Source organism: Phodopus roborovskii, unplaced genomic scaffold (assembly GCF_943737965.1).
Source record: "Phodopus roborovskii unplaced genomic scaffold, PHOROB, whole genome shotgun sequence".
In the NCBI taxonomy this organism is placed as follows: Eukaryota; Metazoa; Chordata; class Mammalia; order Rodentia; family Cricetidae; genus Phodopus; species Phodopus roborovskii.
The window spans coordinates 28,935,031-28,958,274 of record NW_026126460.1 but is presented as its reverse complement, the minus strand read 5'-3'; the positions used below and the strand labels follow the sequence as shown (position 1 = coordinate 28,958,274).

General features: G+C 36.8%; 1 protein-coding gene across 1 annotated transcript in view; it reads left to right on the top strand.

The window, feature by feature from the left end:
• Positions 1-23,244, top strand: part of Trip12 (thyroid hormone receptor interactor 12) — a 112,192-nt gene that overhangs the window by 79,346 nt on the left and 9,602 nt on the right. Inside the window, 16 exon segments of the mRNA XM_051190608.1 lie at positions 143-371; positions 626-744; positions 3,115-3,322; positions 6,628-6,728; positions 6,885-7,059; positions 8,175-8,316; positions 9,540-9,731; positions 11,030-11,181; positions 12,104-12,261; positions 12,582-12,655; positions 13,298-13,497; positions 14,003-14,130; positions 14,695-14,846; positions 17,009-17,151; positions 18,348-18,504; positions 20,402-20,500. Of these exon segments, the coding sequence (XP_051046565.1) occupies positions 143-371; positions 626-744; positions 3,115-3,322; positions 6,628-6,728; positions 6,885-7,059; positions 8,175-8,316; positions 9,540-9,731; positions 11,030-11,181; positions 12,104-12,261; positions 12,582-12,655; positions 13,298-13,497; positions 14,003-14,130; positions 14,695-14,846; positions 17,009-17,151; positions 18,348-18,504; positions 20,402-20,500 (2,429 nt within the window).

Below are 23,244 nucleotides of genomic sequence, written 5' to 3'. Positions count from 1 at the left end.
ATTAGATAAGTTAATGTTTGTTCTATAATGAAAAAAATTTGCATAATATTTCACAGTAGTTGCTTGGCTGAATACTTTGTTTCACTGGGCTCTATAGTAGTTGGCCAGTCACTTCAGGGCTGTACTTGTTTTTAAATAACAGGTGGATACTCAGAGTTAAAGAAGGATGATGCTCGAGCACAGCTAATGAAAGAAGATCCGGAACTGGCTAAGTCTTTCATTAAGACCTTATTCGGTGTTCTCTATGAAGTGTACAGCTCCTCAGCAGGACCTGCGGTCAGACATAAGTGCCTTAGAGCAATTCTTAGGATAATTTATTTTGCTGATGCTGAACTTCTGAAGGATGTTCTGAAAAATCATGCTGTTTCCAGGTTTGTTCATGAAAATGGTAAAAATGTTTTAGAAATTTAAATCTGAAGTAATCTTAGAAATTTCCAAATTGTAGTACAGAAAATACAATGTTGAATGTCTATTTTAACATACTGTTAATTTTAAAAATCTAACTGAATTTAATAAAATTATACTTGAAACAATAGAATGGAATTTTGTTCATAATTTTTAAGTAGTATGGCCAAAAGTAATGACCAACTTCAAACAGTTGATACATAAATGTTTTGTTTTTTAGTCACATTGCCTCCATGCTATCAAGCCAAGACCTGAAGATAGTAGTTGGAGCACTTCAGATGGCAGAGATCTTAATGCAAAAGTTACCTGATATATTTAGTGTTTACTTCAGAAGAGAAGGTAATGCCTCCATATCTACCCCCACCCCCACCCCCCACCCCCGACAGGATTTCTCTTTGTAGTCCTGGCTGTCTTAGAACTTGCTTGGTAGTAAACCAGGCTGATCTTGAACTCAGAAACCTGCCTGCCTCTGTGTCCTGAGTACTGTGATTAAAGATGTATGCTGCCACCACCTATAATGGCTTTGCTATTTTCGGTCATAAGTTGATGACTAAGTTAGTCTAGTTAGAACTAATGTGATCTGTACAGTGTTTACAAGGAAAGTATTAGGTGTCACGTGCAAGTGTTTCACGTGTAGTATGTATGTATTGTGATAAGTACACGATGATTGAGTTTCACTGTCTTTTTCAGTGATATTCACCCTCCCCCCACCCCCCAAATATGTACTCAAGTTTGGCAGTAGTCAACTTCTAGAAGTACAGGTACTGTATGTCAGTCTATAATAATTCCCTGAATAAGGTTGCAGTGCATTGTAGCAGTAGATTAGAAAGTTCAGGAGTTACTTTATCTTAACTTGGTTGAGAATGTACATGATATAAGAGGGCATCAGATTCTCTGGAACTGGATTTAACAGATAGTTGTGGGCTTTCATGTGCATCCAGGGAATTGAACTCATGTCCCCTGGAAGAGCAGTGAGTACTCTTAACCACTGAGCCATCTTTCTAAACCTTAATACTTTTTCTTTTTTCCTGTTATTGGAAATTGATTTTTTTTTTCACCCATAATATCCTGATTACTGTTTACCCTCCCAGTTCTTTCCCACTTCCTCTCCCATCCATATCCACCGCCTTTCTATCTCTCATTAGAAAACAAACAGGCTTCTAATGAATAATAATCAAAATATAAGATAAAAACTAACACATCAGAAGAGGACAAAACAAACAGAAGAGCCTAACAAAAGGCACAAAGAACATATAGATGTTGAGACCCACTTGTTCATACACTTAGGAATCCTATAAAAACAATACAGTGAAAGCCATAATATATACAAAAAGGATCTGAAGGGTAAAAATAGAAAAGAAATGAGTATAAATAAGAATATGTATGTATGTATGTATGCATGCATGCATAAAGGAAGGAAGGAAGGAAGGAAGGAAGGAAGGAAGGAAGGAAGGAGCATAATAAAAAGGAAGAGCCCCGATACGGCATTAAAATGAGGAACCTCCAAAGATGCTGTTGAATTCATTTTCTGTTGAACATTTACTGCTGGGCCTACAGCATTTCCTTAGGAGTTGTTTCTTTCCTGAGTGAGACTCCCTTGGAGAATACAAAATTTTCATTTGCAAGTGGTTCTTAGTTGGAAAAAGCTTCTGGGTTAGAGGCTTAGAAGATGGCAGCATTTGTCCACTTCTTTCAGCTCTAGGACTCTATGTGGTGCATGCTGCCTCAGTGTCATTTACAGAGCCTTAGTTCTTTGGTGTCTTCCACCCTCTCTGACTTTAAAGTTATTTCCATCACCTCTTCCACATGGCTTCCGAAGCCCTGAATGGCAGAGATTTGATGGAGAGACCCCATTCAGGCTGAGCATCCAAAGTGTCTCAATATTTGTATAATGTCTGGCTTTCAGTTTCTGTATTTATTACCATCTGTTGTAGGAGGAAAGCTTCTTTTTTGTTGTTGTTTTGAGGGATTTCTTTGATTTTTCTTCTGAAGACAGGCTTTATCTATGTAGCCCTGGCTGTCCTGGAACTACCTCGGTAGACCAGGCTGGCATCAAACTCAGAAATCCATCCACCTGCCTCTGTCTCCTGGGTATGGTCTGCTTCCCTGGCTAGAGTCAATACTATCACAGTAGAAACTCTTCTCCTTGCTCTGACAGTGTGCTGATTACCACCTTTATGGGTAGCAGTGTTATTACAGTGTACTGCTTGTAGTCTTTGAAACTAATTGACTACTTTTCCCTTCCTGGTTATATTATGATGTGTGCTGTGTTCCTTAAATGAGTATTTTCTGCTTTGCGTAGCTCTGTTTTATATGATTTTGGCTTGAAGATTAGAAGACAATAAATTTTAAAAGATTTATTCATTCATTATGTAGTGTTCTACCTGCATTTATGCCTGCATGCCAAAGAGGGCATCAGATCTCATGAGATGATTGTGAGTTACCATGTGGGCAGGGAGAATTGAACTCAGGACCTATGGATGAGCAACCAGTACTCTTAACCTCTGAGCCGTCTCTCCAGTCCCCTTAATTTTATGTTTTCTGATGGAGTCAAGATGAAAACTTGGACTTTTCCTCCTCCTTTGCTCATCCACCTTCCTGGCTTTATTTCTAGTTTATCATGATTAACATTTAAAATTTTTGTAGTGATGGATGTTGTTCTTGACTCCTGATTAAACTGACCTCTTTTTGTTCTTATTGCTGTTGAAGGTGTCATGCATCAAGTAAAACATTTAGCAGAATCAGAGTCTTTGTTGACAAGTCCACCAAAGGCGTGTACAAATGGGTCAGGATCCCTGGGGTCCACAACACCAGCCAGCAGTGGGACAGCCACAGCTGCAACCAATGCCTCTGCTGATCTGGGGTCACCCAGCTTGCAGCATAGCAGAGATGATTCTCTGGACCTGAGCCCTCAAGGGTGAGTTTTGTTGTGATTCTTAAAGTACTTTGCTGTTATCCGTGTTGATAACCAAGATGCCTACTGGGAGTAAAATACCTGAGAGTAAACTTTTTTTTTTGTGGTGTGTGGATTAAATTTGCAGACTTAACAATTACCCCTACCCCTGAAGTATTTCCTCAGCTTTTCTATTCTTGGGATGGAAAGAAAATAACTTTAGGAAAGGTACTTTGGGCCCTGTTTTGTATATACACTAAATATATATGCACAATATTCACATTGGAACCCAAATAAAGTAAGGTGCAGACATGTTAGGTTTGTTTATGTGTGTTACAGAGTATCTTAGCCTTTGTTTCGAATTCCATAATTTTGTAACTATTTTGTATTACTGCATATGTGCCTTTGTGATATCCAGGTATTGATGGAGTAAAAAAAAAATACAAATTAGAAACCATAGGCAAGGTGGCCAAACCTGACTTCTCATTAAGTTCAATTCCCAAATACATGACTATTTCTTAAAAGTAAATAGATGATAGTTTTAAAGTCATTTGTGGTTGTTCTGCTGTATTGTAGGATGTTGGGAGACTTCAATTTTTTGTTTTTAATTGTCAGTGCATTAGAAGATTGTACATTTAAGTGGTCTTATTTCTTTTATATTAGAAACTAGAATATTGCCATCTGAGTTGTACATAGTAAGCCAGTTTAATTTGTACCCAGCATAATTATACATGTTTTTCCTTTTGTTGTACAATATATCTTTTTAAAACAAAGATTTATGTATACTTTGTTGTGGCATGTACATGGTGGTGAACCACCATGATGATGTTGGGAATTGAATTCTGGACCTCTAGAAGAGCAGCTAGTACTCTTAGCCTCTGATCCATCTCTCCAGCCCAACTGTACAATATGTCTATATGGGTGTTTTTTTTTGCCTACATGTATATATCGTGTTTGTGCATTGCCTTTGGAGGACAAAAGAGGACATCCAACCTCTTTGGACTAGATGGTTGTGAGTTGCCGTGTGGGTGCTGGGAATTGAACTCGTGTCTGCTAGGAATCAAAGCTAGTGCTCTTAACTGTGGATCCAGTAAAATACGTATTGGTAAAATATTCACACTGGGATCCTAAAAGTTTGTATACCTTGAAGAACCATTGACTTGTACATCTGGCTAGATTGAAGGAAGAATGACTTTTGCTGCCACCTTGTGGTGGTAGTGTACTTGAGCTTAAGTAAAAAGTCGGGCTTTGACTGGTTACTAATTCAGGGAAGTGGGTGAGTTTATGCTTTTCATTGTTAATTGGTCTAGTTTCTGAAATAGACTTGGAGCCTGCTAAACTTTGTACTTTCCTACCTATGATGCTGTTGTGTTTGCTTGTCTCCCACTTAGCCTTCTACCTTATTGTTCCTCCACACTCTGGTCATTACAATAATGTTAAATTATTACAGAGTTTTGCTGTAAAGTATTCCCTTTTGCCTGAGATGTCTTTATGTGCTCCATGAGTTTCAGGATGCTGTGAGATAGCCCACACAATGTAATCTTTATTTCTTTTGTGTTAGGGGTGGTGGAGATAGAGTTTCTCTATGTAACCTTGTTTGTCCTGGAACTAAAATGTAGTATTACTAAGCCAGTTTCAATAAAGGAGTAGTGTGTTTATACAATATAATAGCTCATTAGTTCAAAGAAAGCCTGTGTTTTTGAAATACTTTGTCTTAAGTTGTTCCATATTCCAGGTTTTAAATGTTGATATATAGCACTGGCTCGTCCAGAACTCATTGTACAAACTAGGCCTTACAGCATTTCTCCTGCTTTTGTTATGTGTGTGTCTTAGTATATGTTTGTGTATCATAAATGTTCAGGTACCTTCAGAAGCTTGAAGAGAACATCAGATGCCCTGGAATAAGGTTGTGAGCCTTCATGTGGGTGTTGGGAACAGACCCCAATTCCTGGAAGGAGAAACAAATGCTTTTAACTGTTGAACCATCTCTTTTTTTAGTCCTCCAAGTGAAATAGTCTTCATTTTTTTTTTTCTTTTACTAGTTGTTACAGCATACTTCTTTTCGTAAGAACTATTTTTTTCAGAAGATCTATTTTTTTGGTTGTGTATTTGAATATATTAAATATGTTTATTTTATAGAATTACCAGACTCTGGGATTCTTTTCCCAATTAAAAAAAAGTCATTTGAAGCCAGGTGTTGGTGGCAAATGCCTTTAATCCCAGCATTCGGGTAACAGAGGTGGGCAGATCTCTGTGAGTTCGAAGGCAGCCTGGTCTATAGAGCTAATTCCAGGACAAGCTGCATAGCAATACAGAGAAACCCTGTCTTGGGGGGTGGAAATCATTTGCATTATTTAAATGTTATTTGAGTCACAAATGGACAGAACTAGAACATTTTACTTATCATATTTGTTTGTGTGTTCATGTGCCCTGGTGCCAATGTGGAAGTCAGAGGACCATTTGTACCAGTTGGTTCACTTGTTCTATCATGTGGTTCCTTACGATGAATTCAGGTTGTCTAGCTTGTTGGCAAGTACTTTACCTATTGAACTGTCTTGCTATCCCCTTAGAATGTTCTTTTTATCTGCCCACTCTTTTGTATCTTTTATTAAATAATTTCAGAAATTATTTCTAACGTCAAGAATAGTAGCTTGCAAGGTATGGTATAGTATATTGTGTTTATTAGAATAAAACCTTTGGGCAGATGAAGTGAAGCCTTCCCTACTCTCAAAGCCAAGGAAGGTAAGTCAAGAAACTCATACACTTGAGATCCAACCTGAGGTAATATGGAAACACTGTCTCAACAACTAAACAACTGTGGTAAAAGATGCTGTAGACAATTCACTTAATACTGGTTCTAGTTCCAAATAGGTTTTTCATAGTGTCCCTTAGTAGATTTATAAAAACATTAGTGGGAATTCTTAGTGTATTTATGATGTTATTACCATTATTGTACCTTTTGGATATGATATTGTAAGTAATTAGAATATTTTTATGGTATGAATAGTAAGGCCCATGTATGTTCTGTTGTAAGTTAGGTTGGGGAAGAAATATACTAGTTTGATTTACTTTTTTTTAAACTGTGCTTTGTATTTTTAATTCATTATATTTTGTAAAATTGGATATGAATAAAATTAAGCCTTCAGTTTTTATCAGTTAGTAATTCATTTTCTGTCTCTGTAGTCCCTATAGAATATGACTTATAGATTCCATATTAAATCAGTCTGCAAATTGTTTTGATACTGTTATTCATTTTACTGTCTCTACTGACTTACCTGGGTTCTTCAGTGGTAATTGCTAACCTCATCCTCTGTTTTTCCATGCAACAGTCGATTAAGTGATGTTCTTAAGAGAAAACGACTGCCAAAACGAGGGCCAAGAAGGCCAAAGTATTCACCTCCAAGAGATGATGACAAAGTAGACAATCAAGGTGGGTCCCTTGGTGAATTGGTGGGAGATGGAGGAGAAGATGACAAAACAAGTTTCCTCATGATTTGTGCTCTTAATTCCTATATTAAGACTGAATTTTTTGATTTTTCTTCAGTTTTTTTGAAATGATTTGAATGTAATTCTTTTCTCTTTATAGCTAAAAGCCCCACCACTACTCAGTCACCTAAATCTTCCTTCCTGGCAAGCTTGAATCCAAAAACATGGGGAAGGTTAAGTGCACAGTCCAACAGCAACAACATCGAGCCTGCAAGATCTGCAGGAGTTAGTGGTCTTGCTCGGGCAGCCTCAAAAGACACCATATCCAATAATAGGTGAAGTTTGTGCTGGGGTTGGGGGGTGGGAGTCCTTCAATATGACTGTATTGAGTATACAATCATCACATGGAAGTTATATGTGAACTTGGTTCAATTTGTTCTCAAGTTAAAGATGAGTGAGATCCTTATTAGGATGTATATAGCTCAAGACCCGCCTGTGGTTTCAAACCTATTCTCTGCATATAAAAACTGTAGCAATATTATAACCATCTGACAGCTCTAGTTACTTTTGTTCTACATGGAACCTTTTTACTGAATTATGCTTTCATTTTCTCTTTGTACATTTTAATGAATTTCTTCTGCCTCCTTAGTGGAATTTGAAGATTTATAGCTGAGAGCAGCTGTTATTTTGAAAAAGTACTTAGATCTATGTCAGATTCTAATTTCTTACCAGTGTCAGGGTCATATGGGAATGCCTTTCTTGGGAGGCACTTAAGGTAGAGTACCTGTGTAGACTACTTCCTCTATAAATAAGATATTTTCCCAGTGGCATTTTATTTTAAAGATAACTTTTAATTTGTTCGAGTTGACTGCTGATTCTCTGAATTAGTTATAAAAATAATTAAGCAAATGTATTTTTAAAGTTTATAGACAGCCTGGTCACATGTTTCTGGTATACCTTCACCTCATCTCTTTAGGGAACAGCATTGGACCATGTAGATATATTTGTCCTTTATTCAAGTATTATTTAAATTTGTATTTGGATATGAACACTTAGAAAATTAGAACATCTTAACACTCTTTAAGTGATGACCTGAAATATATTCTAAGTATCTAAACAGTTCTATAAATACATTTTAGTTTGTTTTCAGAATGAAACTAAATTTGCTTAATCTGAATTACAGTAATGATCATAGGCCAAAAAGTGTTTTAAGTGAGCTATAATTTTATTTCCTTTATATCTGTGTCTCAGTACTTGCAGAAGTCAGAAAACAACTTGTAGAAGTGGGTTCCCTCTACCATGTGATTGAATTCTGGGGATTGAGCTTGGGTCATTGTGGCAAGCACCTTAACCTGTGAAATATTTATAGGTCCCTAATCTGACTTTCAGTGTACATTTTTTTTTTTTAAATCTACATGGATACATTAATATCTCCTTTTCTTTCTTGTAGAGAAAAAATTAAAGGTTGGATTAAGGAGCAGGCACATAAATTTGTTGAACGTTATTTTAGTTCTGAGAACATGGATGGAAGCAACCCTGCCTTGAATGTACTTCAGAGACTTTGTGCTGCAACTGAACAACTCAACCTCCAGGTACTCTGTGCAGTGCATCTTGTTTGCTGGTAGATAGTTGTAGAAACAAATTGTTTCTACAACTGATTTCTTTGCTTGTTTACCCTTGACTTGCCATTGGGTTGCGTTCTTTATGTCCCCTATTTCTTGACAAATGACAATTCACAAGAATGTCTTTTCTGAATGCTTATAACTATTATAACTAACTTTATCTGTAGATTCATAGGATTTACTTGGAGCAGCTTGAACTTTATCATGAGCATTTCATCTAATTCTTTATTGTTTTATGTTTTTTTGTAATTTCCGATCTTATTTTCAAGATGTTTCATAAATATATTAAGTTTATTAACTTAAAGTCATAGCAGGTTTCATTATCTGGCTTTCTGAGCCTTACTCTAATTTGAGAAAGTTAGTAAAATATTAATTGTACAAAGTCATGTTCTTCACCATGACTAGTTCATACATTGTATATTATGTACTTTGTACACAATTTCCCCTCCCATTACCCTCTCTTGTTCCCTGTTTCTCTGGTTCTCAAATAGTCATTGTTCTACAAGTAGTCATTGTTGTTCTTCTGTGTTTATTTTTGTTTTTAAATGTATTCTACATGGTAGAGATAGCATGTCCTATTTTTGGTGAATATAATGATGTAATTTTTTGTTAGCCCCTTTGATTGGAGTTTGTGGTATTACATTTTTTAATCCCTAAATAGAAATCTGCATTGGTTAAATGGAAAACTTTGTGTTATGAACACCTGGTTTTCATCATGAGATACCTTTCTGTGATGTTCCCTGAGCCTTGTAAGGAATGGTAATAGATGTTCTACTTTGGACTGAATGGTGAAAAGATATTTTTCTTAGCACTTCAACAGTTATGACTGCATATTATTTCCTATTGCAAAAAAACTTTCTCTGACCAACACTGATCTGATTATTTGTGTTTTGACCCTGGCCATTTAACAAAACAACAGTAATAGGAGCTTTTGACCTTCATTGGAATTTAACCAGGTTTATAGTACTTACTAGAAATGATTTTTCCTCTTGTCGAGTGGTTTTCAGATTAGCCCAGTAAAAGTTGAGCCAGTATTGTACCAGTGGCCACATCTTGCCTGGCAAGTTATATTGTAGCTCATAGGATTCATGTTTGTTTTTAAAAACCATTGAGAATATATTTTTGATTCCTATTGGAGAAATATAAATTGTACTGTTTAAATCAGTATAGAATCCTCTTTTCCACTCTTTCAGGTGGATGGTGGAGCTGAGTGCCTTGTAGAAATCCGTAGCATAGTCTCCGAGTCAGATGTTTCATCATTTGAAATCCAACATAGTGGGTTTGTGAAACAGCTGTTGATGTACTTGACATCTAAAAGTGAAAAAGATGCTGTCAGCAGAGAGATCCGGTTAAAGCGATTCCTACATGTATTTTTTTCTTCTCCAGTAAGTTAATAATGGTCCCGTCTTAAGAGTTGGTGCTAACAAGTACATATATTTATGTCCCAATAACAATGTACTGTGTGTTGCCTATTCAGTTAGATTCTCTTGACATTTATTTATTGACAAAGTTTTACCATGTAGATTAGGCTGGCATGGAATTCAGAGATCTGTTGCCTCTGCCTCCTAGGTGTACTGGTGTTAAAGGTATGAGTTACCATGCCTAGATTCTTTTTATGTGTCATAAAATAGATAGTAAAATGAAACCAGACATGAAGCCCATGATTAAGATCTCAGCACTTGGAGGGCAAGGCAGCATGGTCATTCTCTGGTACAAAGTGAGTCCTAGACAAGCCTGGGTAGCATTAAAAAACAATAACAAAAAAATCCCCTTTCTTAACCATTAGTGACCTGAGGTCCCACCCACATCAACTTTGTCAAGTATCTTCTTCATCCTCCCCACCTCCTCATAGCCGTTAATAGCATTTTCACTTACTAATACTTGCTGAGGTTATGATAGGAAGATTGATACAATATTTCTATTTGTTTTCATTTTGTTCATAAACGATGCTTAACAACCATCTCTATAATACCGATTACAAGGAAAGGGTCTGTAAGCTCTCCCTCCCACTTTTTCCCTTTGCCCCTAGTAGCTAAGAGTAAAAGCTAACTACTTTCAAGTACTGTTGACTGGACCTCCTATTACAAGTGCTTTAGAAAAGTCTTAACTCAGAAAGTAGTTTTCTGCATATTTGGTGTAATGAGCTTAATGATTATTGTTTATTAGTAAAACTACTTAACCATGCCCCTTTTAAGTGTACATAGTTATTTTTGAACACTGCCTAAAGGCAGAAATGGTATTGATACTGATTTTGTTTTGTTTTAAATCTCATTTTCCATGCTTGTGGTGCAAGTGTAGGAATATATCTAATGTTTTATATCTTGTCTAATGTTGTTTGGGGGCTGGAGAGATAGCTCAGCAGTTGCAAGAGCTTTGGCTGCTCATTCCCAGTAACCCAGGTCCAATTCCCAGCATTCACATAGCAATTGAAAACTGTGTGTAACTTCACTTCCAAGGATCCAATGCCTATACACAGATATACAAGCAGGCAAAACAACTAATTCGTGTTAAAAAAAAAAAAAAATCAAAAAAGAGAAAACATTTGGAAACATTGTCTATTATAAAAGATAAGGAAATTAATAGATAAATCTCCATTTGTCAAACTTCTTATTAAAATGTTTGTGTTGTGGAGAGTTGACTTTTCAAAAGGCCATGTTTAACGTTGGTGTATTTATAACTCTAGCTTCCCGGAGAAGAGCCCATTGGAAGAGTAGAACCAGTGGGCCACGCGCCTTTGTTGGCACTAGTTCACAAAATGAATAACTGCCTCAGCCAAATGGAACAGTTTCCAGTCAAAGTGCATGATTTCCCTAGTGGAAATGGATCTGGAGGCAGGTAAGGACCATTACCTGGGTATGTCCACTTGCTACCAGAATTGTTAAAGGAAAACATGAAAGTTCTGATAAGGTCATGGTAAGATCATGCTGTGTATTTTACCTATTTTTTTGTTTGTTTGTTTGTTTGAGACAAGATTTCTCTTTGTAGACTTGGTCCTGCCTGCCTCTGCCTCCCAAGTGCTGAAAATTAAGCATGTGACACTACTCTTAGCTCAAACCATGTATTTTAACAGCTAGTATTTTTAAAGTAAGTAAAAATCAGTGATTGGGTTGACAATATTTTTTTTGAAACCCATTATTTTTCTATATTGATAAGTTTTAATAATGTAATACTTCTCCAACTTTTTTATTCTAGTATTTATTTTTGCATTCATTTATGTATTTATTTTCGAGACAAGGTTCTCTAATAGCTCTGGCTGTTCTGAAACATACTTTGTAGAGCAGACTGGCCTCAAACTCAGAGATCCACTTGTCCCTGTCTCCCTTGTGCTGGGATTAAAGGCATGTGCCACCACTACCTGGCCCAATAATTTTTTTTTTGCGTGTGGTCTATAAAATATTTATTTTGTAAAAGTGTTTTACTCTACTACATTTTAATGGGTTTTAACATGTAACTGATCATATTGAAGTTTGAGTTGAATAAAAATGTGCTTTCTTACTAGTTTTATAAGTGTTAGGGAATTCTGTAATCTTCATTGAAAAAAAAATCTTACATGTTATTTATATTTTAAATCCAACTCTTTTAGTTGTTGTTTATAGCAACTATATTGAATAATTTGATTTGTTATTAAATCTTTAAGTGCTTTGTATCATAAGAAAAGGAAGATTTTGTTATCTTTTTAGTTAAAGTGCTAATATGTTGCCTGGAAATAATAGAATAACCCTTTTTCTTAAATTATCTTGAGCTTTTCTCTCAACAGAGGATCACAAGCTTTAAAATTTTTCAACACACATCAGTTAAAATGTCAGTTACAAAGACACCCAGACTGTGCAAATGTGAAGCAGTGGAAAGGTGGTCCTGTCAAGATTGACCCCCTGGCTTTGGTGCAAGCTATTGAAAGATACCTTGTGGTTAGAGGTATTTTCCGTCTATGTACTTCACCTGTGTCGTTATGAAATTAGCATTGAAGGGTATATTGTTGTTCCTGATAAACCTTAGGTAGTGGGAATCTCTGCTCCTACTAGAAATGGGCATATGTTAAACTTCCTTAATAGGCAGTGTTCTGTATTTCAGAATTTTGTAGCTCTTTTTTTCATAGATCAGAACAGAATGTCTACTATTTTTTAAAGAAAATACAAGTTTAACCAAAGTATATAAACTTTCATCTGCCACTTAAAATTCCTAGATAACCATCTCCTCTTTTACTCCCCTCTACCCCACCTCCCTTTGGTACATAGGATATGGAAGAGTAAGAGAAGATGATGAAGACAGTGATGATGATGGATCAGATGAGGAAATAGATGAGTCTCTGGTAAGGTACTTTTTACACAGTCTTCTAGTGTAGTGTGTACTTAATGGCATATCCATGATTTAGCCTTCCTGGATTCAAATGGCACCATATCAACCATTGTTGGGGGGGAAATCACAAAAATGAATAATTGTTCTAGTAATTAATAATTTATTTTAATGTGCTTATGTAATTATTGTTGTTTCTTATATCTACTTATGAATTGAAACATTTTTAATTGTGTATGTATAGGGGAAAAATAGACATATTTTTAATATAAATTGAGTATATCCCTAAAATGAATTTAAAATCTGAAATCCAAAGGATGTTACATTTGCCTATATGTGGTAGATTGTAGAGTAAATGGGAATTGCACTAAGTGTACCAATATTTGTCTTCAAAGCTGTGTATGCAAAATATGAATTGTCTTGACTGGGGTCCCATCGTTATGTATATGCAAGTATCCTCATACTTAAAACAAAATTCCATCTCTGAGCATTTCTGTCTTTAAGCCCTTCAATGACTGATAATTGGAATGTTAGGGCTTCCAGAGGATCTGTAGTTTCAAACACCCACCACAGGTCTTGTTTTCTCAGCAGATATGTCTTTGTTAATGTATAGATGTCAGTAGTTGTGCTTATATGAACCTTTTTTTGCTTTATTCAGGCTGCTCAGTTTTTAAATTCAGGAAATGTAAGACATAGGCTACAGTTTTATATTGGAGAACATTTACTACCATATAACATGACGGTATACCAAGCAGTGCGGCAGTTCAGTGTACAGGCTGAAGATGAAAGGGAATCTACTGATGATGAGAGCAATCCTCTGGGAAGAGCTGGTATTTGGACAAAAACTCATACAATATGGTAAGTCTGAACTGGTTTCTCTTAGGAGTATATGATCTTTGTTTTGAAATTCTTACTAAATAAATGGACCAATTCTGTGAGGAGAGGGAGAACCTAATAAGCCTTTCAATATTTAATAATGCGTATATGTATGTGATCATTACTTCCTCATTCTGTCTACTAGAAAGCATGTTTATAGGCAGTTAATTTACTTTTTGATTCACCTTGGGGTCTTTACTGGATTCAAAATGATAATGTGGTATTAGATTATAAGTTTGGTAGCTCTGAGTCCTATAGCATTTGGATGCAGTGTTTCCCAAAGTAAAGTCTTCCTGGGAAGACTTGCTTATTTACTGCTTTCTTTTGGGAAGACAAACGTTTGGTAACTCTGAATCCAAATAGGGAGCAAGAGGGTATACTTCAGAGAACTCTTAGGAGGAATTTTCTGACTTAGATGTTAGCTTTGTTGAATAATTTTCACATTTAAACATCTCCTTTTGATTTTTATATTATCTTATCCTTATAGGTACAAACCTGTGAGAGAGGATGAAGAAAGTAGTAAAGATTGTGTTGGTGGCAAAAGGGGGAGAGCCCAAACAGCTCCAACAAAAACCTCCCCCAGAAATGCAAAGAAGCACGATGAGTTATGGCATGGTAAGGTGACACACTGAGGAAAGCAGACTGTCAAGAGGCTCTGGCCTGCATGCATTCCTCCTCAAAACCATTTAAGGCTCCAGAAAGCTTTGGGTATAATTAAGATATAAATTACTTTTGTATGATTACTTTAAGTTAAATCTTTGACTTTAATATCTAGTAAACAAGAATTAACTATAAAATTAAAACTGAAAAATTAGTACCTTCTAGTATTTTAAGGATTCATGGCTTTGTAAAGGGTTAAATGCATTCAGTAACTAAAGAAGAGACTTCTGGAGGCTTTGTCTTGTCACCAGCAAACAGACTGGCTCTTAATTTCAGAGGACAGTTACAGGGTAGGAATGCAAAGGATTTATTTTCCTTCTGTTGTTTGGGTTTGTGTGTTTGTCAGGGGAAGTTGAACATTTTATATGCCTGTGCATTATGTTAAAAGGGAAGAAATGTCTGAAACTATTGAGATACCAAGAAGTTAAACACCACACAGCTTCAGATGGTGAAGCTGACTCTGGGCCTGTAGGTTTATTGTTACTTTAATCAAAACTCAAAGTTTTCTTTATTCTTTAGATGGAGTGTGTCCATCAGTAGCAAATCCTTTAGAAGTTTACCTCATTCCCACACCACCTGAAAATATTACCTTTGAAGACCCATCTTTAGATGTGATCCTCCTCTTAAGAGTTTTACACGCCATCAGTCGATACTGGTATTACTTGTATGATGTGAGTAATGTCTCTTCATAAAATCCTGTGTGTCATCTTACAGTTTTTTATTTAGTAAATGAATGTCCTATTACACTAGAAAAAGAAACAATGATTGATGTATACAATGAACTCATTTGTGGAACTTAATATTCTCGGATTAAGTCTTTTATTGTTTAAAGAAATAACTGAACATTTTGTCCTAGTTAGGGTTTCTATCACTATGACAAAATACTGTGAACAAAAGCAAGTAGGGAGGAAGGGTTTATTTGGCTTAGGCTTCCATATCACTGTTTATCATTGAAGGAAGTTCGGGCAGGAACTCAGCAAGGCGTGAACCTGGAGGAGGCAGCAGCTGATGCAGAGGCCATTTAAGAATACTGCTTACTTTACTGACTTGTTCCTTGTCATGGCTTGCTCAACCTGCTGTTTTATTGAATCCAGAACCACCAGCCTGGTGGTGGACAAACCCACAATGGACTATGCTCCCCCCCCCCCCAAATCAATCACCAATTAAGAAATATCTTTCTCTTTTAGACAAAAATAGGAAGAAAGGAAGAAAAAGAAAGAAAGAAGTAAAGATAGATAGATAGATAGATCGATCGATCTTACAGGCTTGCCTGCAGCCCAGTCTTTTGGAGGCATTTTTTTTCAATAGAGGCTCCTTCCTCTCAAATGAGTATAGCTTATGTCACTTTGACATACATAAAACTAGCTAGCACAACTAATCTCATGTCAACTTGACACAAAAGCATATCACTGTTAAACCACAACATGTTAATATTATTGCAACATAAAACATAAAGTCCCACAGTCTTTTTAAAAAAAAAAATTACCCAAATCTCCTTTAAAAATTTAAAATCCAAAATCTTTTACAAGTTCAAAGTCTCTCAATTGTGGGCTAATGTAAAAGTCAAAATTAAGTTAAATGCTTCTCTTTCTTCAAGAGGAAAGAATCAGGGCACAGTACCAATCTGAACAATGCAAAACTGAACTCCAACAGTTTAAATAACTCAATTTCCAATATCTGGGATCCACTCACTATCTTACGGTTCCTCCAAGGGAATTGGGTCACTTCTAGCTTCCTCTGCTGTGCCGACTGCTTGTCTTCTAAGCTCCATTCCAATGCTGCTGCTGTCCTTGGTGATCATCCCATGGTACTGGCGTCTCAAAAATGTTGGGGTCTTTTGCATCTGGGCTGCCCTTTCACCAAGAGCCTCTGCTGGACTCAAGTCTCTTCAGTGACTTGAGCCACGCCAGTGTCAAACCTCAACTGCTATTTATAACCCCTTCATGTATTCAAAATGAGTACCACCTGGTTGACTCTTAAACTGTCAGGTTCAGTTGCAAGCTCAAGGAAAAACCTTGGTTACCTCTGGAACACAGCTTCTGTGTGTTGACTCTGAGGAAACACTTTCCAGGAGATTTCATCTCAGTGATTCTAGTTTCTTCGTAATCACTGCTAATTTCTCTGCTCTAGCTAACCAGCATTAATTGTCAGAGTAACACAAAGGTTCTGGTGCTGGTCTCTTGTTAGTCACAATTGAATTAACTTGAGACTTGAGCCCTATCTGACAAGAGCCAGAGGTTTTTAATTCAAAATATGCAGTGGTCCTGATATGATAATTTTCCAGTGTCTCTCAAAACTTCCCCTGTAACTTCACAAGCTAGGCTTCCATCCTCTACATCTCTCAGGCTTCTTATCCTCCACACTCCCACAGCTCAGCTCACCAAGGTTTGAATGCTCACTGGTTGTTCAACCCAAATATCAAAGGTCCTTCCACAACCTTCCACAAGACAACATGGTCAAGGTCTGTCACAGCAATACTTCACAATCTTGCTACCAATTTTTCTCCTATTCATTTAGGGTTTCTACTGCTTGGATGAAATACCATGACCAAGTTGAGATTCCCTGCTCTCAGATGACTATTGTTTGTGTCAAGTTGACATAAATCTAGTTAGCACTCATTTCTTCATGTAAAGATTTATATTGAGTAAACAGTTGCATACCTCATTTCTTACATAGTGTGGGGAAGAATGAGGGAAGCAGGTTCATAGGGTTTGGGTACAGGAAGTTTCAGAAATGGGACTTGCTATTGTATGTAAAAACCTGGTGAAATCTATAGGCCTACCTACTTATGGATAAAGGAAGAGTTTTGAACTTTTTTTTTTTTTTTTAACAGAATGCGATGTGCAAGGAGATTATTCCAACTAGTGAATTTATTAATAGTAAGTTAACAGCAAAAGCGAATAGGCAGCTTCAAGATCCTCTAGTAATCATGACAGGAAACATCCCAACATGGCTCACCGAGCTAGGAAAAACCTGGTAAGGCAGTCCCTTTGATAAACTTGTAAATGTTAATGGGGTGTTGGTCTTTACTTGGTTTGATTTGTATAGTTGATGTGCTCAGATCTTGACCTGTAGTGTAATATTTGTTGACAACTTGGCAAACTTACTGAAGGATATTTGACTAAGGATAGTAAAGTCCTTTGCCTTCCTAAAAGTGATACTCCAGAGGTGTGGCTGCTTGGGTTTCTGAATCTTTCTTGAACTAGATACTATAGTTTTTCCTTGGTGTCACCATATCCCTACATGTTGCCATATTGTACAAAACAGACATTTCAAGAGCTTTTTTCAAAAAGCAAAATGAAATCAAACCCTTAAACTCCTTGTAGGAAGTGTCTTGGCTACAGGATCCATTCTTTGAAAACAAGGAGCTTGTTCTTGGCAATCTTTTTTTTTTTTTTAAAATGCTAAGCCGTTAACTCTTACATGTAGAGTCTAGAATGTTGCTGAGCTTTTATGGCATGGGTTTGCATGTCCTAAAAGCTTTGGAATAGGTTTAAGGTGATTGTGGATAGATACACAATTGTTGATTTCACATAGAAAGACATATAGAATACATGATTCTTCAACATTTAGTGATGTCATCAAGAGTTTGGTGTGATGTTTCAGGCCCATCCATTTGAGAGATTTTAGAAGGACTGTTCTCCCCAAGAATTTTAAAGCCAATCTGGGCAGCATAGTAAAACTCCATGCCAACAAAGCTGTTAAAGATTTATGAAGATTTTTGTTTTGTTGTTGTTTCTTTTTTTTTTTCTCTCTCTCTCGAGACAAGGTTTCTCTGTGGCTTTGGAGGCTGTCCTAGAACTAGCTCTTGTAGACTAGGCTGGTCTCGAACTCACAGAGATCCTCCTGCCTCTGCCTTGGATGTGTTGGGATTAAAGGTCAGCACTACCACTGTCTGGCCTTTTTGTTTGTTGTTTTTTTTTTTTTTTTTTTTTTTTTGAGACAGGGTCCCTTTATGTAGTCCTGGCTATCCTGTATCTTAATTTTGTTATGTAGACCAGGCTTGCTGAACTCATGGAGATCCTCCCATCTCTGCCTTCCAAGTAGTGAGATTAAATGTGTATGTCACCAGTGTATTATGTCATTAAGATGCTTCCAATATAGATTTTGATGTTTTTTAAATGTCTTCTGATTCTCATCCAGATGGTAAATCAATGTTTTATCTTTTGTAGCCCATTTTTCTTTCCTTTTGATACCCGACAAATGCTTTTTTATGTAACTGCATTTGATCGGGACCGGGCAATGCAAAGATTACTTGATACCAACCCAGAAATCAACCAGTCTGATTCACAAGACAGCAGAGTTGCACCTAGATTGGATAGAAAAAAGGTAAGTATTTCTTAAGAGTATTTATGCTGAGTTTTCTAAATGAAAGGCAGGACATAAAGTGCTTTATCTGATTTTGCCTGTGAAGTAACAGCCTTCAATGATCTTATGTCTGTGTGTGAGTGTGTTTATGCATGTGGCTAGAAGTAAAGGTATTTGATTCCCTTCAGCTGGATGTTGTGAGCTGCCTGGTGTCGGGCCTGGGAACCAAGTAGCAAGCCCTCCTAATTGCTAAACTCTATCATTTATCTTTTTAAAAATCACCTGTTAGTATATTTTCCCTCAAGTTTCTTGAAACTGTATTGTCTTTTTTTTTTTTTTTTTTTGGGGGGGGGGGGTCTTCTGTTATTTTGATATAGCATTCTTCTTTTAGTTACCACAATGCTTACTAACACACCTTAATTTCTTCTTCTTTTTTTTATGTGAAAAGCTTCTCTTTTAAAGTTGACTTTGTGTATTAGATGCATTTTACTCACATAGAATGTCAGTACATTTGGAAGAGAGTGGAACAGAATCCCTTACATATTTTGAATCTGTCCTAGTCAATTCAATTGTTGCTTCTAATCTTGGCTTGCAGTTGTGCCTAAACCATTTCATGTGAGATCAGTCCTAGCTTTTTGACTTACACTGGTGTTCCTGCATATAGTGGTGTATCCCTGGTCATCCTAGAACTCAATCTATAGACCAGGTTGACCTTGAACTCAGAGATCCACCTCCCTAAGTGGATTAAAGGCATGCACTACTACTTGGCTGACCTTCACTGTTCTCTTGTTGTGTTGTGTTTTGTGTCCTCAAGTTTTTAATCTCAAAAGTCTCAAAGAGCCATTAGGGATAGCAAAAGGAGGAAGGAGGGCTTATAATTAGAAACTAACAAACACTCGGGTAACTGTACTTAACAGCAAATCATGTTACTTACTTATCTCATGAAGAGTCCATCATTGGCTGTGCCTGCCGTGATTTGAAATGATAGGACCTTTATCATCCTCATGATCCTGTTAGGCGGCATCTTGTTCATATAGCAGGGCAGTTCAGAGCCCAGAAGTTTTCTAACTTACCTCTCTCCTCTCATCTCCACACCTACTTCTGTATCATCTAAGTATAAACATTCCCTGAATTACATCACTGTTTGGCAAAGCAGCAAAGATTTTTTTTTCTTCTCTAACTTGAATTTTCTGAATTTGCCATGATTCAGGTTATATTAGTAATTATACTTATATCTAGCTTTCTTTTGTATATGGAGAATACTTGTGTTGTCCAACAAAACTTTTCCTAGGGAAACATAATTCGTGTCTATAACCCCAGTTAAGGAATCTATAACAAAATAAAGTACAGACAACCATCAAAGTCCAACATGGTAAAGATGAATTTTATTAGGGTTATTTATAGGAATTTGGGTGAGGGGTTACTTACATGGGCAAAAATAACTCAAAAGATAATTGCATTATCAAAGCCTACCCCAGCATGGGTGGGTGAAAGCTGGGAACCTGGAGCACACTGCACAGCCTACAGGCAGCTCAACATGTTGGAGAATGTCCTTTCTATGTGCCACAGTTGGTCTAAATCTTTTCTAGGCAACACAGTTGGTTTATCTTTCTTTCAGGGTAACTTCTGGTCTCTGAGTCATCTTTGCAGCTCTTCTCCTTGGAGAGTGTTCTTTGCAGCTCAGCTTTACTTTCCCTGAAAGGGATTCTCATCTTTTTATTGTTTAATCTCGCATGGAGAGTAGTGAATCTGGTCCATTTCAGGGACTTGTTAATATGTCTTTAGTAGTGCAGCTACTGAGCCTTCCTGAGGGATGTGCTTAAAAGAGTAATTTTTAACAGTGAAATGTATTGTTTTGCATTGCAGTAAGTGCTACCTGGAACATTCATTATTTCTTCATATCCATTTCCTTTGTTAGCGCACTGTGAACAGAGAGGAGCTGCTAAAACAAGCTGAGTCTGTGATGCAGGACCTTGGTAGTTCTCGGGCCATGTTAGAAATCCAGTATGAAAATGAGGTAAGTGAGTTTTGGACTCCATGATGGTGTTTTAACTTGTACTCTTGATAAAATGTCATTTGTGCATATTGGTACTGTGAAATTCTGAAAGGCAGTTGAGAAATTTATCTTAAAAAAAGATTTGGTCTACTTTCACTTTAATGATACATTTTAAGTTCTCCATTTTTCAGGGGTTTAAGTGCAAAATAAGAAATAGGATTTTTCCTGTGATAATTATGCACATATCTATATAATGTTCATGAAAGGAAAGGGTATAATAAGGATCAGTGCTGGGAAAATGAAGGAACCCACTTAAGGGAATAAATAAAACATTTGTGTTGGGGTTCTGGAGGTACGACTACATGGTTCCACAAGTAAAGGAGGAAGATACTTGCTTTGCAAGCCTGACAGCCTGAGCTTAATCCTCTGATTTTCTTCCATACATGCATCTTGACACACAAACATTTGTATTGAACATACACTCACATCATTCTTTTAACATTCCTAAACCCTTTAAGGAATTAAGATGGCTAGGGCCATCTTGAGCTACAGATTAAACCCTCATTTAGAAACAGTTTTTAATAAAGTTTTTTTTTTTTTTTTTTTTTTTTTTGGTCACCAAAATCTGTAGTTCATATTTTTAGATACCTTGAAATATACCATTCAAGATGTTTACCAGTCATTTAACAAATATCCTTAGCTTTCATACATCAATAAAGCAGGCAGGGGACTGGCTGAATTGTGGCCCAGTCCAGGTCACCTATGTCCTAAAAATGTTTTACTTCTTCCTTTCTGCGCCCCCCCTTTCTTTCTCTGCTCCCTGTTTCCCTCCTCCTTTACCCTCCCCCTTCTCTCCTATCTCTTCCCTCCCTTTAAAATAGAAAACAAACTTCTTTGAGATGGTTTTAATCTTCAAATTATAAAACCTAGGGCTGGCTCAGTGGGTAAAGGCACTTGTCACCAAGCCTACCTGAGTTTGATCCCTGAAATTCACATGATGAAAAGAGAAATGTCTAACACAAAATGTCCTTTGAAACTTGAACAGTTGGGTTACACATGCATGCATGCATTTGCATATGCAGACACACAGGTATGAATAAATAGTTATTATTAAGTAGACCTATATGAGTTCAGAACAGCTTTTTTCCTGACTTTTAGAAATAACCATTTAAGAGAAATTTTTGGGTTAATTTTGTGAAAAGGGAATTAAATGGCCCTGGAGTGCCACCTCGTGGACAACATGTGTCACTTAATGTCTAATCTTTTCCTTTCCTTCAGTGGCTGGAAATGGAGAGCAAAATAAACAAGATCCCTACCATTGTGTAGGTTTTCTTTTTAGTTTTGGAAGGCTTTTTAAAATTCATCCCCCCCCCCTCTCACATTAAACCATGTGGTCAAGAAAGATTAAAAAAGATAGAACATGTTGGGTAAAGGGGTTGTTGTAAGGTGACATTTGCCTTGGAACCAAGCCCTTGCTGTTGGGGAGAATGGTTCTAGCAGAGGACAAATGTGTTTCAACTATCATGGGATCAAGGTGGCTAGAGTTACTAGTAAGTTAGGATAGAGCAATAGGAGTCACAAGGTCAGTGATGCTGGAAGTAGGGATCATATGGGCTGTTAGGCTGTTGTAAAAGTATTGGCTGTGCTTTGAGTGAATAAGAAAGCTTTTCTTAGGAAATGTCACTGTTAATACAGTATGTAGGATATTAGAGACACTAATGTATGTGGTCACTCAGCAAGCTCAAGTAGATCCAATAAAAGAGGGTGTAGAGAATCATCAGTTTAGAAATGTTTTTAAGCCAGAACTTATATTGTATAATGGCTAGTTTTGATTGTGGGGAATAAGAAAAGCCAAAGGTGGACTACCAGATTTCTGTTGCAGCACTCACTTGTGGTTAAAGAGTGACACCCAGTTATTCGTGTGGACTTCTTTGAAAAGGGTGGGAGGTAATCAGAAAGGACTTTCTGGGTGTAAACAGTCACTGCTTTGAAAATTGGAATTAAATATGGTAGACTTTATCAACTCTTGAGATCATGTGGACATTTTAAAAAGTAAGTGTAGCAATAATAAAATAATGCCCTTTGTTCACACTGAGTTTGTGCTCACTTGAGCAGGTTGTTGTCAGATTATAATCTTGAACTGTGATACTAGTTTCTTATTGCTTGTCTTTGTTTATTATGGTCTAAACTGGTGGGATCTTGATAGAACATGAAGGAATGCTGAGTCTGTGAACCCTGCTGCAAGCATGTTGATAACTGCTGTCATGTAGACACTTTGTAAGCTGAACAGTCCCCTCTGAATGAACATACATTCATTTGTTCGTTCGTTCATTCATTCATTCATTCATTCATTCATTCATGGTTTTTTCAAGACAGAAATTTCAACTCAGAAATTCACCTGCCTCTGCCTCCCAATTGCTGGGACTAAAGGCATGTACCACTAATGCCCAGCTGAATTTTATTCTTAAATAGCAAAGCCTAGTCTCCAAACTAAACTAGTGGACCAGATGTTCCAGCCCCCATCTCCACTACCTTGATGGTGTGCTCTTGCACACATGTGCATGTGTGTGACACTGATAATTATCTTGGGGTTCCAGTGTGCCCTTGGACTTCAATGACCACTGACTAATCCTTCTGGTTGCTGACATGAATTCAGGCCTTGAATTTTATTACCCCTTGCATTCCTATTAAATGTGTGTTAAACTCTATGGAGATTCAAAGAGATTAAAATAATTCTCCATTTAAAACTTGGAAGTATGTAATGG